This window comes from Solea senegalensis, linkage group LG3 (genome assembly GCF_019176455.1).
Source record: "Solea senegalensis isolate Sse05_10M linkage group LG3, IFAPA_SoseM_1, whole genome shotgun sequence".
In the NCBI taxonomy this organism is placed as follows: Eukaryota; Metazoa; Chordata; class Actinopteri; order Pleuronectiformes; family Soleidae; genus Solea; species Solea senegalensis.
In genome coordinates this window covers 24824513-24848196 of record NC_058023.1, presented here as the reverse complement: position 1 = coordinate 24848196, position 23684 = coordinate 24824513, and the positions used below count along the sequence as shown (strand labels likewise).

General features: G+C 41.0%; 1 protein-coding gene across 7 annotated transcripts in view; it reads right to left on the bottom strand.

The window, feature by feature from the left end:
- Positions 1 to 9990, bottom strand: part of sox5 (SRY-box transcription factor 5) — a 73419-nt gene extending 63429 nt beyond the window's left edge. For 6 of the 7 annotated variants that reach the window (XM_044022347.1, XM_044022348.1, XM_044022353.1 and 3 more), the window contains exon 1: positions 9783 to 9990. In XM_044022347.1, coding sequence (XP_043878282.1) covers positions 9783 to 9859 — 77 coding nt within the window. In that variant the 5' untranslated portion in view covers positions 9860 to 9990. Of the gene's footprint in view, positions 1 to 8169; positions 9388 to 9782 lie in introns of those variants that run through there. The other variant, XM_044022351.1, reaches the window with a different exon arrangement.
- Positions 9991 to 23684: the final 13694 nt, after the last annotated feature.

Genomic DNA, 23684 nt, shown 5'->3' with positions numbered 1-23684 from the left:
ATACAGTAGAAAACTGGAGTCCTATGATAGTGGCAGCACAAAATGAGGATGAAGCCACTTCCTGGATAGTCTGGACCATCTCCATGTGTTAACTGTAAAAAGAAATCTTTCAGTCCTTCCAGCAGGTACTCACCAAATCCTATTCACAATTCTTTATCTTCCCCGTTCTATGGATTTTATCTTAATGTGTGTAGTCAGACAGTAGTGCCCTCACAGTGCTCAACACAATATCCCCTTCAGTTGGTTTGTGAGCACTCGGCTCCTTGGCAGACCTTCAAACACACTCTAAGGTCTTGCAGAATGTTTACCATGGAGGCCGTTCAATGTTCACATTTTCAAAAGAAGGGGGGGGCATTACTGCTGAGGGAGCCTGCTTATACTGGCATTGTGGAGGAAATGACCATGTCTTGACAATGAGCTTTCAGAGAGAGAGACACAGCAGCATGAACAGGGACAATTATGTCTATGAAAACCTGTGGACAAGAAAGGAACAGGAGGGAAATAGCAAGCAACATGAAGGCCCTTTTGTTTACATGTGTTGCCATGGCTTTGTTCCCCTAAAAAGAAGGCAAGGATATAAAAACTATTAGGTGAACTCCATCACTCACTGGGTAAATTCGCCTCCCCAGTCCTTCAGCTGAACAGGCATGTAGTGACTATGTGGCAATAACAGAATTTAATGTGGTTCTCAGCATCTCCTGAAGGCTTTCAGATGCACTTGTCAGCCTTGAAGCCCTGGTGACTATGACCCTGGGTAATAGTCTGCTAACACTTGCACAGAGACAACACATGGCAGAGATGGACGGATGGCGAGGGCAGTGACAACTAAAGGGAAGATTATTTGTGATGAAAAGCAGCTTAAAAGAACAAAAAGCATCAGGGGTATATTTTCTTTGATTTAACAAGTGTTTTATCTTTTTTTTTTCTTTAACCAAGACTGACATCATCATGTCTTCATCCTCCATCCAATAATCATCTGTATGTGTATCTCGCTCTCGCACTCTCTAGCCACTCTCTTAAATTCTTCCCCTCTGTCCCCGCTTGTCTCCAGTAAACTGATTACCCTCTTGACTCTATTGGATTTCCTCTGGACTGTACATCTGGTATTGTTCCTAGGAGAAGCTCTGCCACTAATTTAATGCTTATTTACCTTATGACAGTGGGAAGGCAAACAATATTGAGCGCTGCTTACTAGAGGCGACGAAGAAAAGGACCATGCAGGAATAAATAAATAAAAAACATGCCTTTTTATCATAGGTAACGTTAAGCCAGGTTAATCAGATCAACTCCTCTGCAGTTACACTGTAAAACTCTCAACTTTACCAGTGTAATTGAATCTTTAATTGTTTGTTTCTCAAAAAAATTCCTGCTTTCAGAAACACATCAAATGTTTCCTCTTTGTTTTATATTTTTGAGATTCAGTGGCCATGGCAGGGCTTTCAAAGTTTGTTTCAACAGTATGTACAGTGCATACACAACAAGGTGCATCAGATATATATATATATATATATATACATATATATATATATATATATATCTCTGCAGTTGATGTCTTTATCGGTTTCTCTTCCGTGGGCATACTCAGCAAAACTAAAGCCATAAATGACCAGTAAAGCTCCTCTATTACTTTCAATGACAAAACACTTCAGAGATAAGACTGCACATGGCTGTCATTAAATACAACTGATATTAAAACTGAAATTCACTTGTGTCATAAGTCTCGTGTCCATCGTGTGCACACCTCCACCTATAGCCATCACCCCTGTCTACAGATCTGGGATCGGCTTTGAAATCTCATCTCACGCAAGTACAACTTCAGTTCAGCTACAGAAACATATAAGACACTAAGAGGATTCTCTGATTTTTTTAAATTTTATTTTATTGACCATCATTTAGGAACAGAAGCTTCCGTGGAATTTGTTGATGAGCCAACAGCATACAGACAAAATAAGTTACACATTAACACAGGAAACAACACAGATATCCAAAACTGCTGGTCAGTGTCTTCTACTGAAGAAACAAATTCAAACACTTTGTTTCATCATTTGCCGCTCTCGTTCCTCATCATCCTCTCCCTCCACTCCTCTTGACACCCGTCCCCCTAACCCCCTAAACTCTACTACTTCCTCAGAGGTGGGTGTCTATGAATGGAGAGGCCTTTAACAGCTCCTCTCAAGCTATAAAAAACCCTTTCTCCCTACAGTTCGCCTTTGAAGTTGAATTACTATACAATTGAGCACGGCGGGTGTGCAGGTTACGCTGGCTACTTTATTTAAAGTTTGGCAGGGCTGTTGTGACGGGAGAGACCTGGAGGAAGACATTTGAATGCGTGGAACGATGAGATTAAAAGATTTAAAAAGATGGGGGTTTAGAAGTTTGATAAATAAGCCCCAGCATCCAGGTCATAATTACAAAATATTTGCATAATTTTGCCTGTTTTTATAAATTCAACATGCCACAACAGACCAACTTTAACATACACTGAATTCATATTGCCAGCCCTTTTCTATTTAACAGCACAGTAATAGTCTTTTAAATTGACAGCACACTTCTGAAAAAAATAAAGCTGTGTACTTTTTAATTTACTAATCATTAATAAGTAGACTCCAAAGAAACTTAATTATCATTAGTTGTTGTTTCCCAACCCCTCATCCTCTCATTTCTGTTGCCGAAACCACACAAATACACAACTATGCACACGGTGAGAGCTCTAAGCTGAGATTAGAGCGCCACTACCCCTTAGCTTTTTGATGATTAGCGGCTCCTCAACTAAGTCCCTCTCATATCACATATGTCCACTGCTAGTAAGTCACTAATCGTACTGTGACGGACGTCCATTAACAGGCAGAATAATCTCCGTTTATGGTTGGTGACATCTCCTGGCTGCCGCTTACTGTAATCAACGTGCCCATTTCATGTTAGCACGGCAAGCTTATGCACATGTAAGCAACGTTTAAATACAGGCAGACAGCTTATGAACACGCGAGGGCGGGAGCTCACACATGCACAATGTTTTTTTTTTTTTTTTAAATACACACACATCAAATTAATTAAAGAAAATGGGGGCAAAGATTTGTTTCAGCTTCAATGAGAAGTGAGGGAAAGACAAAGCAGCCATTGCAGAAATGTCACAGGCTATCACACACACACTTAAACATACACACACACACGGCTCTGTGTGTCTGACTGCTAACATAATCATGCCGCTAACTGCTCTTGTTAACTCCTCTACTCAGAACAAGCTTTCAGGGAGTGTGGGAGCCTCCTCTGGAGAATTCCAAACAAAGTGTGCACACTTCTGTGTGTGTGTGTGTGTGTGTGTGTGTGTCTGTCTTTAAATTACAACCTATTATTTCACATCACTATTTCACGTCAGTCGAATCAGCCGTCTACAGTAAAAATAAGCACAGTGGCTAATTCCAAAGTGCTGCCAAGAGTCAAAGAGCCATTTTTTTTCTCCCTGTGACTGCTAAGAAGTGTGTGCCTGTCACTCAGGTGTAGGTCTATTTGCCTGGAAATGTGAGTTATCTTTGAAATTGTTCTGAGGGAATGGAAGGGCATATCAAAATAGTTGAGCGGAATGTGCCTTTTAGATAAGGTGCCCAGGGTGTTTTTGCCTCCGAGGAGCTGACTGCAACATTTACATCTGTATGACACCTCAGGCGGGAATTTAAACAAATGTTTCCCCCTTGTGTCATGCTATCACTCGCTTTATTGCCACTGCTTTTTTTCCCACTGGTTGCTCCTCTCAGCTTTCAAAACAATTTCCTCTTCTCTTTTTGTCTCTATCTCTCTGTCACACACTCTTGAACTTATTTTAATATCGTCTGTCCTCCTGCTCTTTTCCTCTCTCCGTCTTTCTGCCTCTCTTTCCCCCGGTGTTGTCTTACTGACTGTTCCCTCTTCACGCAATCAGCTGTTTGTAAGAATGTCGCTCCATTCACCCATCCATCACTTCCCTCCCTCCCTCCCTCCCTTCTTCCCTGAGCAAACTATTAAGTATATTGCCTAATATCTATATATAGGCTGTCCTTTTAAACAGTGGGAAGAATAAAGCAGCAACACAGAAGAGGGGATGACATGGAAAGATAAAAGCCTGAAGGATGAACAGCGTGAATGTTATTCCCTCATTTCTTGGTGTGGCTCTCTTACATTATGGCACAAGCATGACAAGATTTTAATCTTTGTTAAGCATTAAAACATAGACTTTTTAAAGTCATTAACATTTCAATTTTGAAAACAAATGATAAGCTTTTAAAAAGTGAGTGTATGCCATAATATTGTAAATGAAGACATTTTTAGCTTAATAGAGTCACTAAAAAAAAGCCTGTTGAATTTTTCTTGACGACTTTCTCTATTTGAGTAAACCGTGTGCAACATGGAGGAAATATGAACACAGCTCCTGTCTGTATAGGCTCACAAAGTCACATACATACACACCCTTACACACACATACAAACACACACTCACAGCCTCACACACACAAAGCATCCTCTGTGAGGTGCCTTAAATCGGCGGCCGACAGCCCAAACTCTGTTTCCTGTCCAGCTTAACCACAAAAGGCAATAACACACAACCTAATGTCACTGCTGTTAATCACACACACAAACACACACACACACACACACACTGGAGACAGTCATGTGTTCATGTAAGTTCATGTGCAAAGAGAGAGCAAAAAGGGTGGGTGCAAAAGACGAGGGCCAACTCATGTGGCCTCTGGAACTACCTCCCTCCCTCTCTCTCGCTCTCTCTCTCTCTCTCTTACACTCACTCTCTGTTTATATGTCTTCCTCTCTCGTCCATTCGTCCACCCTAAGCTTTAGTCACCAGCAAGGCATTGCTCCACGTACTTTCCTTGTCATTATTTCTGCTTTTCTCCCTCTTAAAAACATTATTTATGTCTAACACTGAGTCACTGGATGATGTGATCATCACCGACATTTCAGCATGGAAGAAAGGATATGGTAAAGATGAAGGCGAGAGGGAGAACTACAGGAACATATCCGTCTGTCCATCTATCCAATTATCTATCAGGAGGGTTTGTCATCATCAAGTTCATGGGAAAATCTTGAGTGTTGCTATGGAAAACGGTAAAGAAAAGAAACAAAAAGAGAGAGTTTTTGAGGGAGGAGGAGAAGGAGGAGGGAAAGAAAAACCAGACGGAGAGAGGAAAAGTGCATCCGGTGAACACTGACCCTGCTCCCCTGATGTTTTGCGAGGGGGAGACACTGCATAATGTTTATTGAGCGGAGGACAGTGTTTTTCCATTGTTGTGCCAGGGTGCTATTTGTGCTGCATTTGTTAAGCAATCCATAAAGGAGTCACAACATTTGTCTCACTGTCAGCAACTTGGCCTGCCCCTGTAAACCAGGCACACACACACACACACACACACTCTTTCTGTCACATAAATGACAACAGACAAATACAAACACACTCCCAGCTGTCTCCTTTCTTTCGCCCTATGCTTTGAAACTCTCCCACCTTAGTCCAAATGGTCGTCTCCTTTTCCCCCCACACACACACACACACATTACCTGGAAAGACAGAGGTTTCATTGTAGTGCTCTAGGAGTAGGCTCTGGGTCTCTAACACTGACTCCTATTGTGGATTGGAAGGATGGTAAGAGAGGTGTGTGTTTGTTAGTGTGTGTGTGTGTGTGTGTGTGTGTGTGTGTGACAGAGCAAGCACAAGAGTGCACAACATAGTGAGATTAGTGTAGGACAAAATGCCTAGATTGACGGATAGCTGAAGACGAGAGAGAAGACGAGATTTGTGAAGTGTGAAATTTTGAATAAATACTTATGTGCGTGCACACACACACACACACACACACACACACACACACACACACACACACACACACACACACACACACACACACACACACACACACACACACACACACACACACACACACACACAATCCTGCTCTGACAATGCAATTCCTCCACCTGAACTCTGACCCCTACCCTGTGACCTCATGTCATATGACCAAATTCTAGTTAGCCTGGAGGGACACCTCTTGTCTGTCTGCCTTTGTTTTTTCTCACACACTTTTCCTTTTTCTTTTCCAGTCACTTAAAACACTCCATCACTTTCTCTTTCTTTTACCCCAACTCCTCCGTGTCCACAGTTACACCACAAAAACAACAAGCACAACAACAACAACAAATGAAGCCAATTATTCATCGTCCCTATCTTATAATGGCTATCATAAAGGGTCAGCTGATCTCACGAGAGAGGAAGGTCATGGTGGGAGAGAGCTGGAGGGGTGAGGGGAGCGAGTGAGAGTGTGCTGAGACAAGGGAGGAAGTGGAAAGGAGGAGGGGGTGGTGGGGTTGGCTTTAGCATTCTCCTCTGGTATTTTTCTGTCTATCGTTCTTTCTTTCTTGGCCCCCTCTCGCTCCGTGGATGGAGACACGGTTATCAAGACTCTCTGGGGACAGACAATATGGCCCAGACAATGGCCTCCAGTCCGAGGTGGTGGTGCTGGTGGAGGCGAGGGAGTGAGTGAGCGAGCAAGAGGTGGAGAGAGAGAATGGGTGAGAGAAAGAGTGAGAGAAGAAGAGAGAGAAAGAGAGAGAGGCCAGGACAGGGCCACAGGGGAAGAAAGGGGCAGAATGGCACATTAGTTTGTGGAGCACGGACACTCTACTCAATTACACTCTTGCTTGCTCACTCTCTCTCTCTCTCCTTTACAGACGCACACATTCTCTCGTTTGTCAAACACACACACACACTCCACTTGAATCTCACCAATTTTAATGAAATACGGTGACAGTAACAACTTGTGTCAAATATGACAGAAGTTGTTTTTTTTTTTTAAATCACCAACAGCATGAACTTCTCTGAAAACATAAGTTGATAATGATTAAATAAATTAAAGTAATTAAAGAAGCACAGCGGGGGAAAATCTAAATGTAAAGTTTTAAATGTTAAAGAAGTAATAATGCTGAACGGCTTTCTGCACCAAGGTAAAGTGTACTGTTCTTTATATACACTGATGAATGCTTTCCTCCCGAGCGGAGAATTATACTTCATGATGCGATCAAAGTTTGTTTTTTTTATGTCAAAACTGTATGTAAGTACAGAATAAGACAAATACTTATATACTATATAAGACAAGTACTCCCATTGCTTAATAAACATGTCAACAAAAAATGGTCCCAATGAAATGGGAGTAAAAAAAATTGTGCCCCGTTTAAACTGATCAAAGTGTGGACACATCCACTGCTGACTGCCACTACTTCAAACTCACTCTCTCTTTCTCACACACACACCCTAATAAACAGAGACAAATGGAGGGGTGTGAAAATCCACCACTGTCTTAACACCACATTGACACAGACCTCTTCCTCTCTCCCTCACCTCCTCCACCCCCAACATCTCCCCCCATGGGTGGAACTCTCACTTTTTTGAAACCATGATTCTATTCCTTCTTTTCTCCATCGGTGAGGAATGTGTCAGTTTGACCACATCATTTCTTTCCCTTCATCACTTCATCCACTGCCACAGTTGCCCCGTTAAACGTCTCTTTTCCCTCTGTCTTTTCATCTGGGCTCTGATTGCTTTGGATTTCTGTGCATCTCTCCATGTGCATATTTCTGTTCCATTTGTGTGAACAGATGAGGCCGTGTTAGCAGAGGCAGTCTGTTTCCATTATTTCGGGCTTTAACTGGAAATTTTGATACAAAGCTGAGCACTTAGAACACTAAAAATTAAAGACTTTAAAATCATGAAAAGTGTTATTAATATTCAAAAACACAACATAAAATATTACAAATAAAAAAATCATGTTCAAAAAGTTCAAAAACTAATTGTAGGGTTTTTTGCTGAGTTAAATAAAAAACGAATAAAACCGATATAAAACTCAAATTCAAAAAGACAACAAAGCAGTAATCACTTGTCAGAAAACAAAAATAAATGAGACAAAATAAAACTTGCAATCTCCTAAAACTCTGCCAAACTCTTCATCATCAGACATTGGCAATCAAATTCATGATCAAATTCTGACAGTTGTATGATTGAAGGAAAAAAAAAGAATTAGAAAAGGAGAATAAGTGGAGAAAAGTAAAAGAAGAGGAAGTGTGTTGAGGAGAAGAAGAAGAAGAAGAAGAAGAAGAAGAAGCAGCAGCGGGGTGGAGGAGAAGAGCGGGCACTTACAGAGACGCAGGAACCGAGAACATCGCGACCACAAAGGCTGAAGCGCACACAGGAGTTGGAAGATACCCTTCTCTTGCTCAGTCACGGACAGAAGCACACATACATCCACGTATGAATGTGTGCACATACACACACAAAGACAAAAACACACACACACACACACACAGAGCCACAGTGATGGAGTGTATTACTGGAAAGCAAGAGTTCTAAGCGCTCTCCTCCTAAGTCATTGTAATCCCTGCATTTATCTCCATATATTCTGCTTTTCTCTATAATCCTTTAAATTTTTAATTCCTACTAGCTGTTGTTATCTTTTTTCTCCTCTCTTCAACCACTTTGCTGGTTTATTAAAAACACATTTTTGCCACATCTAAATGTGTTTTTAATTCAAGGGGCCCCCCTGAAAACCTCCTCCGAAGTCACCCGACCGACCCCAGTTAGTCACCAAAAAAAAAAGTCCCATTCTGTGCCAGTGTATGCATGATTGAGTGAATAATATTAATAAACTATATATAAAAAATTGTTAATATTAAAATACTGGGTATTATAACATAATCTGCCATTCACAGCAGTGGCATCAGCATCAAACAGACATTATTCCACAGGCAAAAGCCTCTTGTGTTTAGTTTTGGGAAAATGTTAGATGGTTCACACCTGTAAATGACGCAGGCCCGCTCAAAAATATAAGAGGAGCCCAGTGAGATTAAAATTAGCATAAGTCAAGAAACATAAACATACAAAAACAACAACATGCAGATACACAATAGGATTAATGAGGCTTTGCATGCATTGAATTTGGATTAAGTTGAAAATAAATAAGCAAATTGCAAAAGAAGCAGTGCGGGAGGGCACGGTATAAACACGTCAATTTTATGTTTAGTCTTGGACTTTTTCAGTGTTTAAAAATAAAACGGAAAAAAATTCTGCGTGTATTTTTGACCTGTTGACAGGACATTAACAATACTGTTACAGAAAGAGACTTCAAATAGTTGAGAGGGTAAAGCAGAAGTAAATAAAGTTGTGGTGAGCAGTGGAGATGATGAGAGGATCACACATTCTGACTTGAACGCACACACGCACACACACACACACTCTAAGTGTGTCTTTATCTTGAACACATGCTTCAACACTGTTTTCTAGCAGTTTGTCTGTGGACGTATTGGATTGGATAAACATGAAACTTTGGTCAGACGGGACAAACTGTCACACACACACACACACACACACACACACACACACACACACACACACGCACACACACAGAGAGTAAGAGAATTATAAAGCCTGCTTTGCCACAGCTCTGTATATGATATCTCTTCCAAAAGCACAGAGTCAGTCAATCATCAACTCATACCATCTCTGACTCCGTCTCCCTCACACAAACAAACACACACACACTCCAACTCTGCCAACTCTTTCAAGACAGTTCACATGGTAAACACACACACAGACAGAGAGAGAGATTCTTCTCTTCTCAAACACACATGCTTTTCTACTTCCTACTCGTGTTGTCCCAGTGCCGTCTTCTCCCCACGTCTGTCCCGTCCTCTATCTCTGTCATCTGTATGTGAATAATTATGTAGTGTGTGTTATTGGGAGAAAGCGTTGCGTACCTGTTACACTCCTGAGGTAGCTCAGGCTCAGTGAGCATGCTGGAGTAAGGGTCCGTCTCTCTCGACAACAACAACATAAAACAGTCCCACAATGCTCAGATGAACAAGGTTAGTGTCCCAAAGAAGAGAAGGGGTAGAAGTGATCCTTCAACCTCTCTAACACACTGCTGATTCTCTCTCTCTCTCTCTCTCTCACTCTCTCTCTCTCTCTCTCTCCTCACACACTTTCAGACTCACACCCTCCCTCTCTCTGCCTCTGTCCCTCCTCTTCTCCCTCTCTTGCTGTAAGCTGTGAGATCTGGGCTCAGCTCTTAAAGGGCCAGCAGCACAGCCTCTTCCTATTCCATTCAGTGTGTGTGTATGCCAGTGTGAGAGAAGGAGAGAGAGGGAAAGAGAGCGAAAGAGAGAGCATAGGGGAGGGGCAGTTTGACCAGCGGGCTCATCACTCCCTGAGTGTAAATGCACAGCAGTGCTGCCCCCCTCCACAACTGCATCGTTCTCTCAAACACACACACACACGGTTTTGACATGCTCAGACAACTGTCACAGCTCATGTAGACACAGTCAAAGACCACTGGAAGCCTTTGCGCACTTTGTTATGCAATGTGGACATTTGTCCATATGTAGTGAAATACATTGGACAATATTTAAAAACTCTGAAGCACAATCAGTTCCCTGTTTTTTGTTTTTTTTAAAGCATGTTCTATGTTTATTTTATTTCTTTACTAACTGAGATGTGTTCAAACGCCCCGCAGCACAAACTTCGGGCACTCTTCAGGGCATGTCTGAATTGGAAATAATGCTTTGTTTAAATAGGATGTCGGGGGTTGGGTCATGTTTTCCTTCAACACAAACGTTGTTGTACATTAATTCTGTTACATATGACGCCTTCATGTTTACCAAGCGATTCAAAAGGGCTAGATTTTAATAAATGATTGTTGAGTCATGTTAAATCAACAATCACATCAGTGATTGAGTCTATTTATATTTCTCTGGTGACATCAGTGTGTCGTTCAGTTTGTTTAGCCCTCAGTGATTATCTTTAAAAATAAATGTGTCTATAAAAATTAAACCACAGTTGTTTTTATTTCTCACAATTTGATCAGTTGAAATATTACAGTGAGTAATGGAAAAAAGAGCAGTCAAAGTGAACTGCTGAATGTAGACCTGTAGATGACAGGCAACACACGTGCAACAACTTCTCAACACACGTTCAACTCCGTTTCCTATTGTGTATGAGCTCAAAAATGCAATGACGGTGACCTTCGTAGATTCTCCTAAAATCGTACGTACAGGCCCCATAGAAGCAGGGGTGATGGTGGAAATCGATGCAGTGAAATATTGAGATATTTTTTGGAGCGATACTAAATCTAAACCAACTATTGTTTTTTTTTTTAGCAAAAAATATTTTTCACTGATACCATAAAAAAAAACAATAAAAACGTTTCAGTCCACTAGATGGTGCCAAGTGCTTAGAGTATTATGAGTATTATCGCATTATATGATTTATGTATTTTAGTTCTCATGCCTCTTCCAGTGACGATACTCTGACCAATCAGTGTGCAGCAGACTGGCGACGTCACGTATAGTATCGGCTCAGCTCGGTTGGAACCTCGCCAGAGCAGGTAAAAAAGTACAAGGTATCAGGTACTATCGCTAATGGAAAAGCAAAAAAAAAAAACGTGCTGTGCCGTGTGGAGCCGAGGCGAGTCGTGCCGTGTGGAGCCGAGGCGAGTCGTGCCGGGACCATGTAGTGGAAAAGCGGCATTTGTGTTCCCTCCCCTGGTGCTCCCTGGCTCTCCCCGTGCCTCAGGTGGCCCTGCCTGGCCATGCATGGCACTGGGTCCCGTCTGAGGCACGGGGAGAGCCAGGGAGCACCGGGGCACAGAGACACCAAAGTCATTGCGAGGGAATTCACTTTAAATGATTTCCCACCCTGACCCTAGAGAGGCCCCATAGACTTCCACTTCCAAAAGAGCAAAACTTTTCCAACAAACAAATAAACAAAAAAAGATCAATATGTATCCTGAGCAACATGGCAACATGGTCCAGATTGATTAAACATTAATCCTGCATTTCAGCAGATTATTACCATTTGCTGATTCAACAATGAAGTGAAATCTAATAAATTAATGTTTTCAGGGGGAAATTATTCCCACTACTTTTGTCAGTCTGGAGATAAATGATTACTTTATAAATGCAACAAAGACGCAGAATGTCAACTCACCTTATTCATCCATTTCTATCAACTTTACCTTTTATTCCCTTTTTCATTGCTATGTTTATATATGCTTATTCAAAGAGTGGAGCCATTAGTTTATATTAAATGAATGTTGCCTTTTATTAATTTTGAACAATGGCAAGGACAAGTGACGCGGGAATCTGAAAATTATGCATATCTTTCATCCAATCAGAAAATGTTTTGTTTTTTTCCCCAGGGCCATGTAATAACAATTGAGATAGAATAAAAATCCAGCAACAGACTTTATTTTCCATTCTGTCTTCCTTTGTTGTGATGCAGTGAAAAAGAGACATTTGACTCTGCTACACGGAGCAGTTCTGTTGCAAAACGACAGCTGAACGCTTTCAACAGAACATATGCTGAAGCTAACATGCATGAATGAACAAGCGTGCGCACACACACACACACACAAAAATACACATACAAGTTCACTAAAAAAATCTTCAGCGATCACCCACATCCATTGTGTCTTCAGGTATACATAATGTGTGGAAGTGTGTGTGTGTGTGTGTGTGTCAGAAGTGTCACTAGTGCATGCTGCTTTCAGCCCTTAGTGCTGTCAGTCACTATTAAAAGGGTGTGTGGTCTATGTGTCACACATGCGGCCAATCAAGCTATTGTTCTGGAGTGCGGAGAAAAGCAAAGCTGACAGACTGCCACTTCTGTGATACTTAAACACATACTCAGATAGTGACACACAGAGAGAGAGAAGGAAGGAGAGAGGGCAAGCCCGGTCATTGTGCCTACTGTACACACACACACACACACACACACACACGCATGCATGCACATGCGTGCGCACACACTTACCCAACGGTAGACATGACCAACTGCACAAAACAATGGAAAACATTAACATGTGTACCTACCTATAACAAAGGCTTATACTGAACCTGTAATTAAAACTATTAAAAAATAAATATAAAAACTACATGAATTCTTCTTTTTAAAGTTACAGTTGACATCAGGGGAGATATTCAGAATCTCTATGTAGAGCTGATATCAACGTGCACCAAGCTACAGACCTTTGATAAAAGTGCCACAGTGAAAAGTGCTATATAAATAGAGACCATTTACTTGAACCAGCTTTGGTTTAATCTGGAGTCTATGGCATTTAACATACTTTGGTTTTGGGAATATAGTTTGAGATAAAAAACGTTTTTAAATAAAACAAGTCATGGTTACATAAAACTAAACACGATTAAGGAACAGCCATGGTGAGTGACATACAACATATATCACCTGACTACTAAATTAGTTGCTGTTGGACCTGATGATCTTTGTGCGAGACAGTATTTTCTCTAACAATGACATTAAATTGAATCGTTGCAATGCAATTTCCTCCTATTGAATTTATTACAATTAGTCATGTTTGCACACACAAGAAGATGTTGGTACATGTAACTGTATAAACAGTACACATTCATGCTGACCCCCCTTCTGCTCTCAATAAGACTGCAATCTGAACATGTCAATGTCACCAACAATCAGTGTAGCTTCAGTTTTCTATTTACTTAATCTAATTCATGGTCAAATGGAGAGAATACACTAAGATGGCTAAATCTAATCGCATTCCTCAACTAAATTGAAGCCCGATTGGAAACGCCATCTCTCCTTGACCCCGTAAACAGCTGCAAAACCAATGATAACCTCATTTGTGCATTACAGAAACTTAATTTCTTCATTATGCGGCTGAGTCAATGGCAATCGGTCAACATAACGGAGCAGTACTAACCTGAGCACACCTCTTGCCCTGTGCCCCCTCCCTGCTACAGTTGGTTGTGAGAATGGAAACAAAACTTGTGTATGTCATTACCATTCACAAAATGGCCACTGCTCATAGTGACCTTGAGAGTTTACGTTGCCGTGAACTTAGCTATGATTAATTTTGACTGGTGAAAGGATTCTGAAGTAGAAACACGCTGATGCAGTGGACAACAATGACGGCACCGTTCAGGCAAGGATATGTATTTCATGAATATGCAATGTGTGTTTAAAGGTATAGTGACAAAATAGGGGGATAAAAATATACTAAAAATCCCTCAGACCATACCAATATCTGACACTCAATGTCTCAATGTCAATAGACTCAAGTCCAGTTCACTGCAAAAATCTAGTCATCTTTTCCTTTGGCCATAAGCTACACTCCTAGAAAATGTGATCAAAGTATACACTTACATTTTGGAAATATGCTGCTCAAAAACACACAAACAAACAGACAGATTAATGGCAGCAAAAACAAGACTTTTGTGGTGAAGAAATATGCTTGGCAAAGACCTATCAGGTGTGAGCCGTTTGCTGAGGAAAATTAATGAACAAGGTCACAAGTTTGTATTTCTATTATGTTTCGCTAAAGAATAGTGACAGGAAAATGAAAGAGAAGTGGTTTCAATTGAAACAAAAGAAGCTTGTTAAGTGATTCATAGCTTCATATTCTGAGAAGCATTTTTGGAAAGGAAGCAGGGAGATGACACAAGAAAGACAGAGGCAGAACAAGCTTCTTGCATGAAGACAGGATTTACAGGGAGCATGCACGCACACATGCAGAATCAACTTAGTATCATAGAGAGAACGGGAGGGGGATACCCAGAAGGACCAGCAAAAATGCACAGTGCAGCAACTACACACTCATTCACAAAAACAGACACACACAAACAGAAACACACATACACACAGTCCATTACAATGAAACTGTTGATGGGAGGCCCCTGTGTCAGGACCCTAACAGCTGTACTGCATTAGGGACAGAGTATGAGCAGGGGCAGGGAGAGACCGGCAGTAAACAATCCCAAAGCTAGGACACATATATACACACACACACACACACACACACACACACACACACATTCACAAACATTGCTGCACCATATTATGCTAATATGGAGACACAAACACACATTGAGGCAAATCAGTAGTTATGGAGCTAAGAGGGTCTTCGGTGGAAAAGCAAGATTGCATCTAGAAAATGATAGTTTGCATTTAAATTGGAGAGAAATGAGTGTGCTCGGGTTTGTTGAATATTACTGTTGTGATCGAAATTCTGACACAGGGTGGCTCGAAATTTGGCGATGTTTTCCGAAAATTTGAATTTTTCTGCAGTTTCTCACAGCAAGACATGAATGCCGTCCATTGGATAATGAATGAGTAACTGATACTGACCAGCAATTACTAAACTACGTACAGGTCCTCAGTTCTGACCACAGAAGCCACATTAAGAGGTGGTTTGAGGATGCATTTTGTCCACATTTCCGATCCATTCTCTGGACAGATTAGAGCCCGCCTCCTCACCTGAATTTAAAAACATAATTTTGTTCTCGCCAACAGTTATGACATCAGTGGGTATATATGAATATATATAAATAAAGGTTGGGGTAGACGGATCCAATCCTATGTGTTCATGGGACACAAAAACAGGATTTGAATGCCAGGTATGTACGAAACACATAAAAATGGTAATTAATTGATGTATGTTCCATGCCAGTTTCACGTTATAAATCATTGATAAATTGTGGTTCCAAATGTAAAGAGAAGATATAAGATTGATGAAGTTTTATTTGGTAGGGTTATGGCAACAAATGGAGTAAGAACACAAGCTGCATTACTACATTTGACAGTAGTGTTGCCACCTCAATGTATTCCCACTGCAAAAAAAATGCATCCAAGCTGACATGCAATACCCACATTTGCCTTTTAGTTGTCTTCTCCAAAGGCTAATGCTGTTCATATTGTCATAAAGCCTGATCAAGCAGCTCAGTTCCTTGGAGGAATAAAGTTTTCCCCACTGCCACTGCTGCTGCTGCTGCTGGTGGTGTGTTCAGCTCCCAGAGGATGAGCCACCAGTGGAATAACAGTGGACTGAGTAAATCTTACATCATTCCCCCAACAGTAAGACGTCTGGCACCGACAGCCGACAATGTGAGCCAGCATTAATACATTAATGACAGAGACACAACAATGGAAAGAAAACCAGATGGAAAACCTGAGTAATGTCTGAGGACGTGTCTTACTCCAATCCACAAGACAAAGGCACCACACTTAAACGCATTCAGATCATACAGAAGAACAAGTCAACAAAAAGTGATAATGTCTTAACTATGACTCTGCAAACGTTTGTTTTGAATAAAGACAAATTGAGTGAAATCTGCCCGTCTCTCTCTCTCTCACACACATCTCATCTCGGTGTCAGTGCAAGCTCATATATCAGTACCTTAGGCATCTGTTCTTGTCTCTCTCACTCTTCCTGTCTGTGTCTAAGTGTGTCTCTCCTCTTTCTTGGAGGAGAGAGGTGAGGCCAGTGTGAAGAGGCACAAGCCCTTGTGAAGTTGCTTTATCGTGGGGGATACGCGTGCAGGCTGAGGACGCCGTCTGAAGGCTGAGTGGCAGGCGACAGAAGCCATTAAGATAGAGCTGCTATCTCGCACTGCCAGGGCCTGCTTAATACAAGCGAGGACTCCGGCTGCTCTCATTCACACACACTCAGCACACACACACACACACACACACACACACACACACCTTGTCTTCGCGAGGTACTTGAACTGACATGCAGTTACATGGCTGTAGACATGTGCGTGTTTATTGACACTTAAAAGCAACTCACACTCCGTGTGTGTGTGTGTGTGTGTGTCTCAAGTCTTTTCCCACAATCCAAACCCATCAATCCCATCCTGGGTAGGACCAGAAATAACAACAGATAAATAGGCAGGTAGAAAGGTCAATACCAGAGGATAGACTGACAAATTGCTCTGTCTGCCACTTTTACCACCAAAGTACAGTGGTGTCAGTATTATGAAAAGTGCACACCAGATTGACTCTTTTGGGACATGCAGTTGTAACTATACACAAGTGTCTTCAGACAACAAGTTAGGAGGTCGAGGTCAGTCACAGCAGCCTGGCACAGCTCCAAGGTAACGAGATGCAATACATCCGGAAGTGTTACAAGTGCAAGCAGGGTTTTTTGTACCTCTGCAGAGAGCAACGACTAGTTGTTCCCCTCTGCTTGCATGGTTTGTGCTTAGCTAAACTAATGGCCCTCTGACCTCATCTATAGAGTGGTACTTATCTGAACTGTCAGCAAGATAGATTTCGTCAGAAATGCACATGCATGTTCTTTGAACAACTGAGTTGTTCAAAGAACATGCATGTGCATCTCTTAATTTTCGAATCATGCTGCTGCTGCTACTGAAGGTTACTGGACTGCCATTATTTTGTGAGCGTCAGACCTTTCCCCTGCTGTGCTTCCACAGCAAGTGCGCTTCTCTAACCGCTGTGGCAAACACTGCACTGTAAACAAATCTGTTTTCTTCCCCGAAAATGGTTGGGGAGAAAATGTATTTAAGATCCGTACTCTTTGTGCGAATCTTTACTCATTCCTAATTAGCTGTTTTTTTCCTACTTTACTTGAAAGCATCAAGTCAGTTAATTATGGCTGAGGGAAAATAGAGTGATTCCGGAGTCCCTTGTTTATTAGTAGTCTTTAGAGCTGTGAGAGAGTGAGCGGCTGGAGCAGACAATACAAGAGGTGAATGAAAGCGAGTCTGTGTCATGGCAGGGTTAATGAAACACTAGCCTGGGAAGATAAATAAAAAGTGAATGATTTACAAAAAATGAGGGTCCAGACATCTTGGACACACACTAAAATGTTTTTATGTATAAAGGCACAAACACACACGTGCATACACACACTTCAACTGTCCTGTTAACTGACTGCATCACAAACAATGCAAACCTTTCCTTTAACCTTCTTCATTCTCCCTTCAGTTAACAGCAAACTGAAATGTTTGAGTGACTAAAATCAACCTCCAGACAGAAAAGAATAAGAACGAGAGAATGATCTTGGCTGAGCGTGAACTCGGGCTTTTAATGCTTGGGTGAATGACAAAAAGGAAGATATGAATTTCACCCACCAAGTGTCCACTTCTTTATACCTGCAGAGTCAGTTTGACAAATCACTGTAAAGAAGGTGCTCAGCAACTTTACATTCACTCTAAGTATTACATTAGAATAAGATTAGGAAAATACCACAAAGCCACCACTTTGTTGCCTTTTGAGGAGCAGGTTTATGACTTAATCGCAAGGACTGGTGGAGATTATTCCAGGTCAAAAAATGTCAGGGAGTTATAGACATGAACATAAATATTCTCTGTGGGTGACTTCAAACCAAGTTAAAGTTACTTACTTACTTAATAGTCATCATATAAAGAGCATGAAATAATTTGGAGGAGGTGGGAGAGCACAACCACATACTACATTTATTATTGAAACCTTTTTTTAAAAAAATTATTTGGCTTTTAATTATGTTATGTTAGTAATATCAAAAGTGTTATATGGTGCAGAAAGCTGGAAAACCACAGAAAGCGACATACATACTACTTTCCACACATCATGCGCAGGTGGACCTGGATCGGCCATGTCCTCAGAACCAAAATCAGCGCGTTCCCAAGAAACGCATTACACTGGACCCCAGAAGGCAAAAGAAAGAAAGGGAGGCCTAAAATGACATGGCGCCTGACCATAGACCATAGAGAAGGAGCTCCAGCAATACCATCAAAGCAGGGGGACCATAGAGAAGTTGACAAATTGAAGTGGGGAGACTTTGTTAAAGTAAGTAAGTAAAAGTAAGTAAAATTATGTTAGTAATTGCAATCATCATTTCTAGAAAGACACATAAATACGCTTGCCAAATAATAGTAACAAAGATAATTAATAGATAATACAGACTGGCAACAGAATGGCTTAAATCTGTGGTAAATGGATACTTTTCTACACATGAGTAGCTTTTTGTGTGCTTGTACTTTTTGAAGTAAGTTATCCGTTCGTTATTTTACATGAGTACGTTTTTTTGGAAGTACTGTACTTTGCTATATTTTAAATCACATCCATCATTGAGTAAAGAAGATGTTGGCCTGAATTTAGAATAAAAAATAAAAAAATCACACACTGGAAATTTTGGCAGATATATGATGAGGACAGGTGAACGATGAGGACAGGTGAACTGTCGATAATTAAGGTCCCTGAGTGAGTGAGAAAGTTTAAGCATTTCTGACCGTTGACCCATTTTGAATGAGGCATTATGTGTTTACATGTTTTATTTTATTTAGTTTGTTATGGTTTGACTTTAATTAGAAACTGTATTATAGAAACCCCTGTATTAATTGATTATAACTTTTACAGGGACTAAAAAGCATAAATCCAAACCTATCTTCACTCATTTTCTACCACTTCATCGTACACATGAGGGTCACAAGGGGCTGGACACAATCCCAGTTGACCTCGGGTGAAAGGCAGGGTACACCCTGGACAAATCTCCTGTCCATCACAGGGACTCAAATGCTACAAATGCTCTGGGTTGCATGATCCAGGACAAGTTCTGGTGATGCACTAATGAAAATTAAGATTTATTATTATCCGTCACATTATAATACATAAAACAAATGATATTTTATTTAATATCCTTATTTCTATTAAGTATCTAAGTAAGTTCTTTAAAGGCTTTTTCCATTATTACTCTTGATGATAAAAGCACTTTTCACAATGAGGTCCTTTTAGTGATGAGGGAACACGGCAGCAGTTTAAAAAAAATAAAATAAAATAGGTCTAATAGGGTATGAGTCACGCGCAGTCAATCACGCATGTTTTAAACAAACTCCTAAAGGCCAAGGACAAAATTATTACACACACTGTCCTATTTAAACATCCATCAATTGTCTGGTTCAACTTTGGTTGACCTTATTTCACTTTTACAATCCCTCTGTCTGCATGAAGTGGTTTAGATAATCTGGCTTAACTCTTTGCTTATTTATGTAATAATTACACTTTTAAGAACCTAAACTACATGTTAAATTGTAATAAACCTGGATGATCCTAACTGTAAATGATAAGAGAATAATGAACTCAGATAAAGATCATCAGCAGAGCAGCTTCTACTTCATCCTTGAACTCAAAATTAATAACCCTGTTCTTGCTGTAGCCTATAACAGAATTGGGAAGAAGAAAATCAAACAATAAGAAAGGTTTATCACTTGTGAGTCCCTGAGGTTTGTTTATCCTGTGCAGCTGATGTCCCCTCTCTCTCTCTCTCTCTTTCATCTCCCTCCTCCATCACAATCTTTGCTTTAGTTGGTATCTGCTCTTTCCCTCTTTTTCATTCCTTCATTCTATGTACTTACACCCCTCACATATCCCCCCCACCCTTCCACCTCAAAGCTGTCAGGATGTTGCCTCCTTCAGTCCCTCAGACTGAATGGGGGGATTTGGCACCGCTCCCCTCTCCTCGCTCGCTGCAGCAGTTTAAGAGCACACACATGTTTATGCACCAAATCTCTGCACTTTGTGTTTCTCCACGTCAAGGCACAGGCTCAACCCTGGATTGATGCGCCCTGGCAGCCCCCGTGTACTTGCTCTGAGGGAGAAGGGGGATGACAAAGTAAGCAGAAGAAAAGAGAAGGATAGCAGGAGGAAATCTACAGTGACGGGGAAATGATTTCTCTGATTTTCTACACATGCATTATGGTGGTGGAAGGCTGTTTGTGTGTTTGTGTTTTAAGTCCATTGATGAGAATAAGAGTAGAGGAGATTGTGCCTGAGGGCTATGCTCAGCCTATATATTTAAGCCACCACTGTTCCTTGCTTAACAATAACGCCCACAAGTTTTAATTTAATTCTACATTCTTTATTTAACTAAATAATCCACTTCCATTTTCTGTGTCACAGCTGGAGAAATAAATAGAATCTTATCGCATAGCAGATTGGGTGTGAGGTTTTACGCTTAAGAGTTGTATTCTCCCAATCTTTTTATCTTCGGGGCTACTGATAGAGACAGATGTGTGTGTGTGTGTGTGTTTCTTACATCTTAAGGCCCTTTTCTAGCATCAATCCTGACCTCATCAGGATCAGTAGTCCCAACAAGTTCAAGAACCAAAACCTAAACTTTGAATTACGGTTAGGTTAAGGTTAGTGTTAACTGTTTACGGTTAATGTTAGGGGTACTTGGTAGAAGTCAATGAGTCTTTAAAAGGATAGCTTTGTGAACCTGATGAGAACCTGGTGAGAATGTTTGATGCTGAGAAGAGGGCTAATTGAGATGAGACATAAAAGTTGATTTGGGTGCCGATGCATAGCAGTGTGAGTGGATGAAGAAGAGGAAAGAAGAAACTAGTTGAGGAATCTGACAGAAAAGACAGAAAAAAGTAGAAAACTAAGAGTGCTGCTTGAGGTTGAAGGCTAGCAGCCAGCTGGCCTGTGGCCACTGTCATTGTGGTGAGATTCCTCAACATCTTACAACTCAGCAGCCTTTGTTCAGCAGTGTGCAGCCCACATCCACACACAGTCATCGCTAGACCACAACTCAACACCTTTTTATAGAATACTTTCAATATTGGTCCAATGTGTATTCAGCTGCTTATAAATTTGAAAATTAGTGTATTTTTGCCTTTTGCGTATTTTTTCTCTTTTTAGCCCTTGCGCCACAGAGTTAATCACGCCTTCCTGTTTTCAAGAGCCAAGTCATTTGAAACTGTTGGACAATGGGAGAAAGCACTGAGAAAACTCTTTAAATATTCCTTATTAATGCGAAGATGAGTAGAAATTCCCTCAAAGTGTTACTGAGATATCACCTTCACAAGACTGTGATAGATGTAAAACCTGAAGACATACCGCCTTCGGCCACAGCTGTTGAGGCATAATAACACTCCCGCAGCAGATGCTGTGAACAACATGCTCCATGCAGAGGAGCAACTTATGTTGAACACGTATGTCAAGTCCTGACTTCATCTCATCATACGTTATTTTATGTTTTTTTTGTTTGCATGTGTGTATCTAATGGTAACCCCTGTAACCAAAGCCACCACGCCACCACCGCACGCTCACACACAAATACACACACTCCTTTTCTCACTATGGGAACACACTGGCACACAGATGGTTAAGCCCACCCTTGTGATGAGTGGGAAGAGTGGGATGGGTTGATACAGATGGCACAGAGGGCATCGCCAATCAGCCTACACACACACACACACACACACACACACACACACACACACACACACACACACACACACACACACAGAAGACAAAACATAAAACAAAGGGGTAAAAAGAATGACGTATGATGGAATAGGTGTGTAGATGGAAGCTGTGGGAGGGTGTGTGAGATGTGCTCTTGGCTGTGCTGTGTACTATGTGGTGTTGATCTAGCGTGGCACACACGGCCCTGGCATCTCACTGGCACCTCTGCCCACGTCGTGCCACACTGGGAGTCATGGTGAGGCCTGCCAGAAGGGCCCGACAAGACAGTGTGTCTCTGAGAGCACCGCTTGGAGGTGTACGCATGTATAAATGATGAACTATGAGTTATTATCGGTACGCATTTATCTGCATATGTATTGGTTATCAGTTTTTCCACTTGGTGAGAACGTATCATGAACCTTTTTTTACAACACATTGCTTTTGAAGGTGTGTGCGCTACCAAGTATGCATATATTGTGATCCCACAAAAGGCCACATACACTCACACGCACGCTATATATATATATACAAGCACAAACACCGGTACCCCCTCTCATTAGGAAGACCCTACCCTGTGTCTCTAATGGCTAAGCCTTTGATATGCAATGACGACTAATTCCCTCCTGTGTTCCACTCTCTGCAGACAGCACAGTCATTAGACCATGGACATGGACACACACATACAGACACACAAAACTGTGTTTGAGCAAGCATCTAATCATTTAACCCGTCCAGAGGTTCTGATTCTCATCTGTCTTCACCTTACGTTATGAGCAGTCTACCGAGGGACTTGCTCCCCTCACTTGTGATGTAAATAGAACAGTATTTACATAAAAACATTTGAATTTATCATTAAAATCACTCTTCTTGATGTGAAATGCATCCTTCTGCTCTTTAAGGAAAGAAGGTGAAGCCTAATTTGCTCGTTGCACTGTTTGTCTTGAATGCATAAGTTATTCTGGCACCAATCTCATTCTGTAATGAGGGAGAAAAATCCAAGCATTCAAATGCACCTACTTTTAAAAAGAGTGAGGACTTCCAGGATGTTGTTGCAAATGTTCTCTAAAATTAACATCAGCATTAGACAAACAAAAGCATACTTTTTCAGTGCTTTTGTCAGTTGCTTGAAAGTCAATGCAATGCAACAAGCGGTATATTATGTCACTTCTGAGAGATTTATTTTTTAATATTAACATCATTTCCTCATATTATTTTAGTTTTAACAAAGAATGTTTCTGATCCTGTGTCCACCTTTTTTCAATTTACTGTCTAATCAATGGTGAAGCTGGAGTCAGAGTGATATCATTGGTCAGTCGGAGATTTAATTTATTAATTTTCCCATACAAAAATGTTGGAAGGTAACTTCTAAACAACATACCAGGAAGTTGTTTGGGGGCATTGTGGATATATAACGTGACAGCTAGACTAAGGCCAAAAGTTCAAATTCTCTGTCCTATTATGTGCTTAAAGCAAGTAAAGCCCTTTGGTTACAGATATATCTCTCAGGAATCTAACACAAGCCTCTAAGAAGTGACGTGAGCACCCAAACAAAACCATGAATAATAATTAAAGATAATGCTCAAGTCACTGCAAACCTAGATACACACCACACTGTCCATAATGAGCATACTGATTTCATTTCAGTATAAATCTAT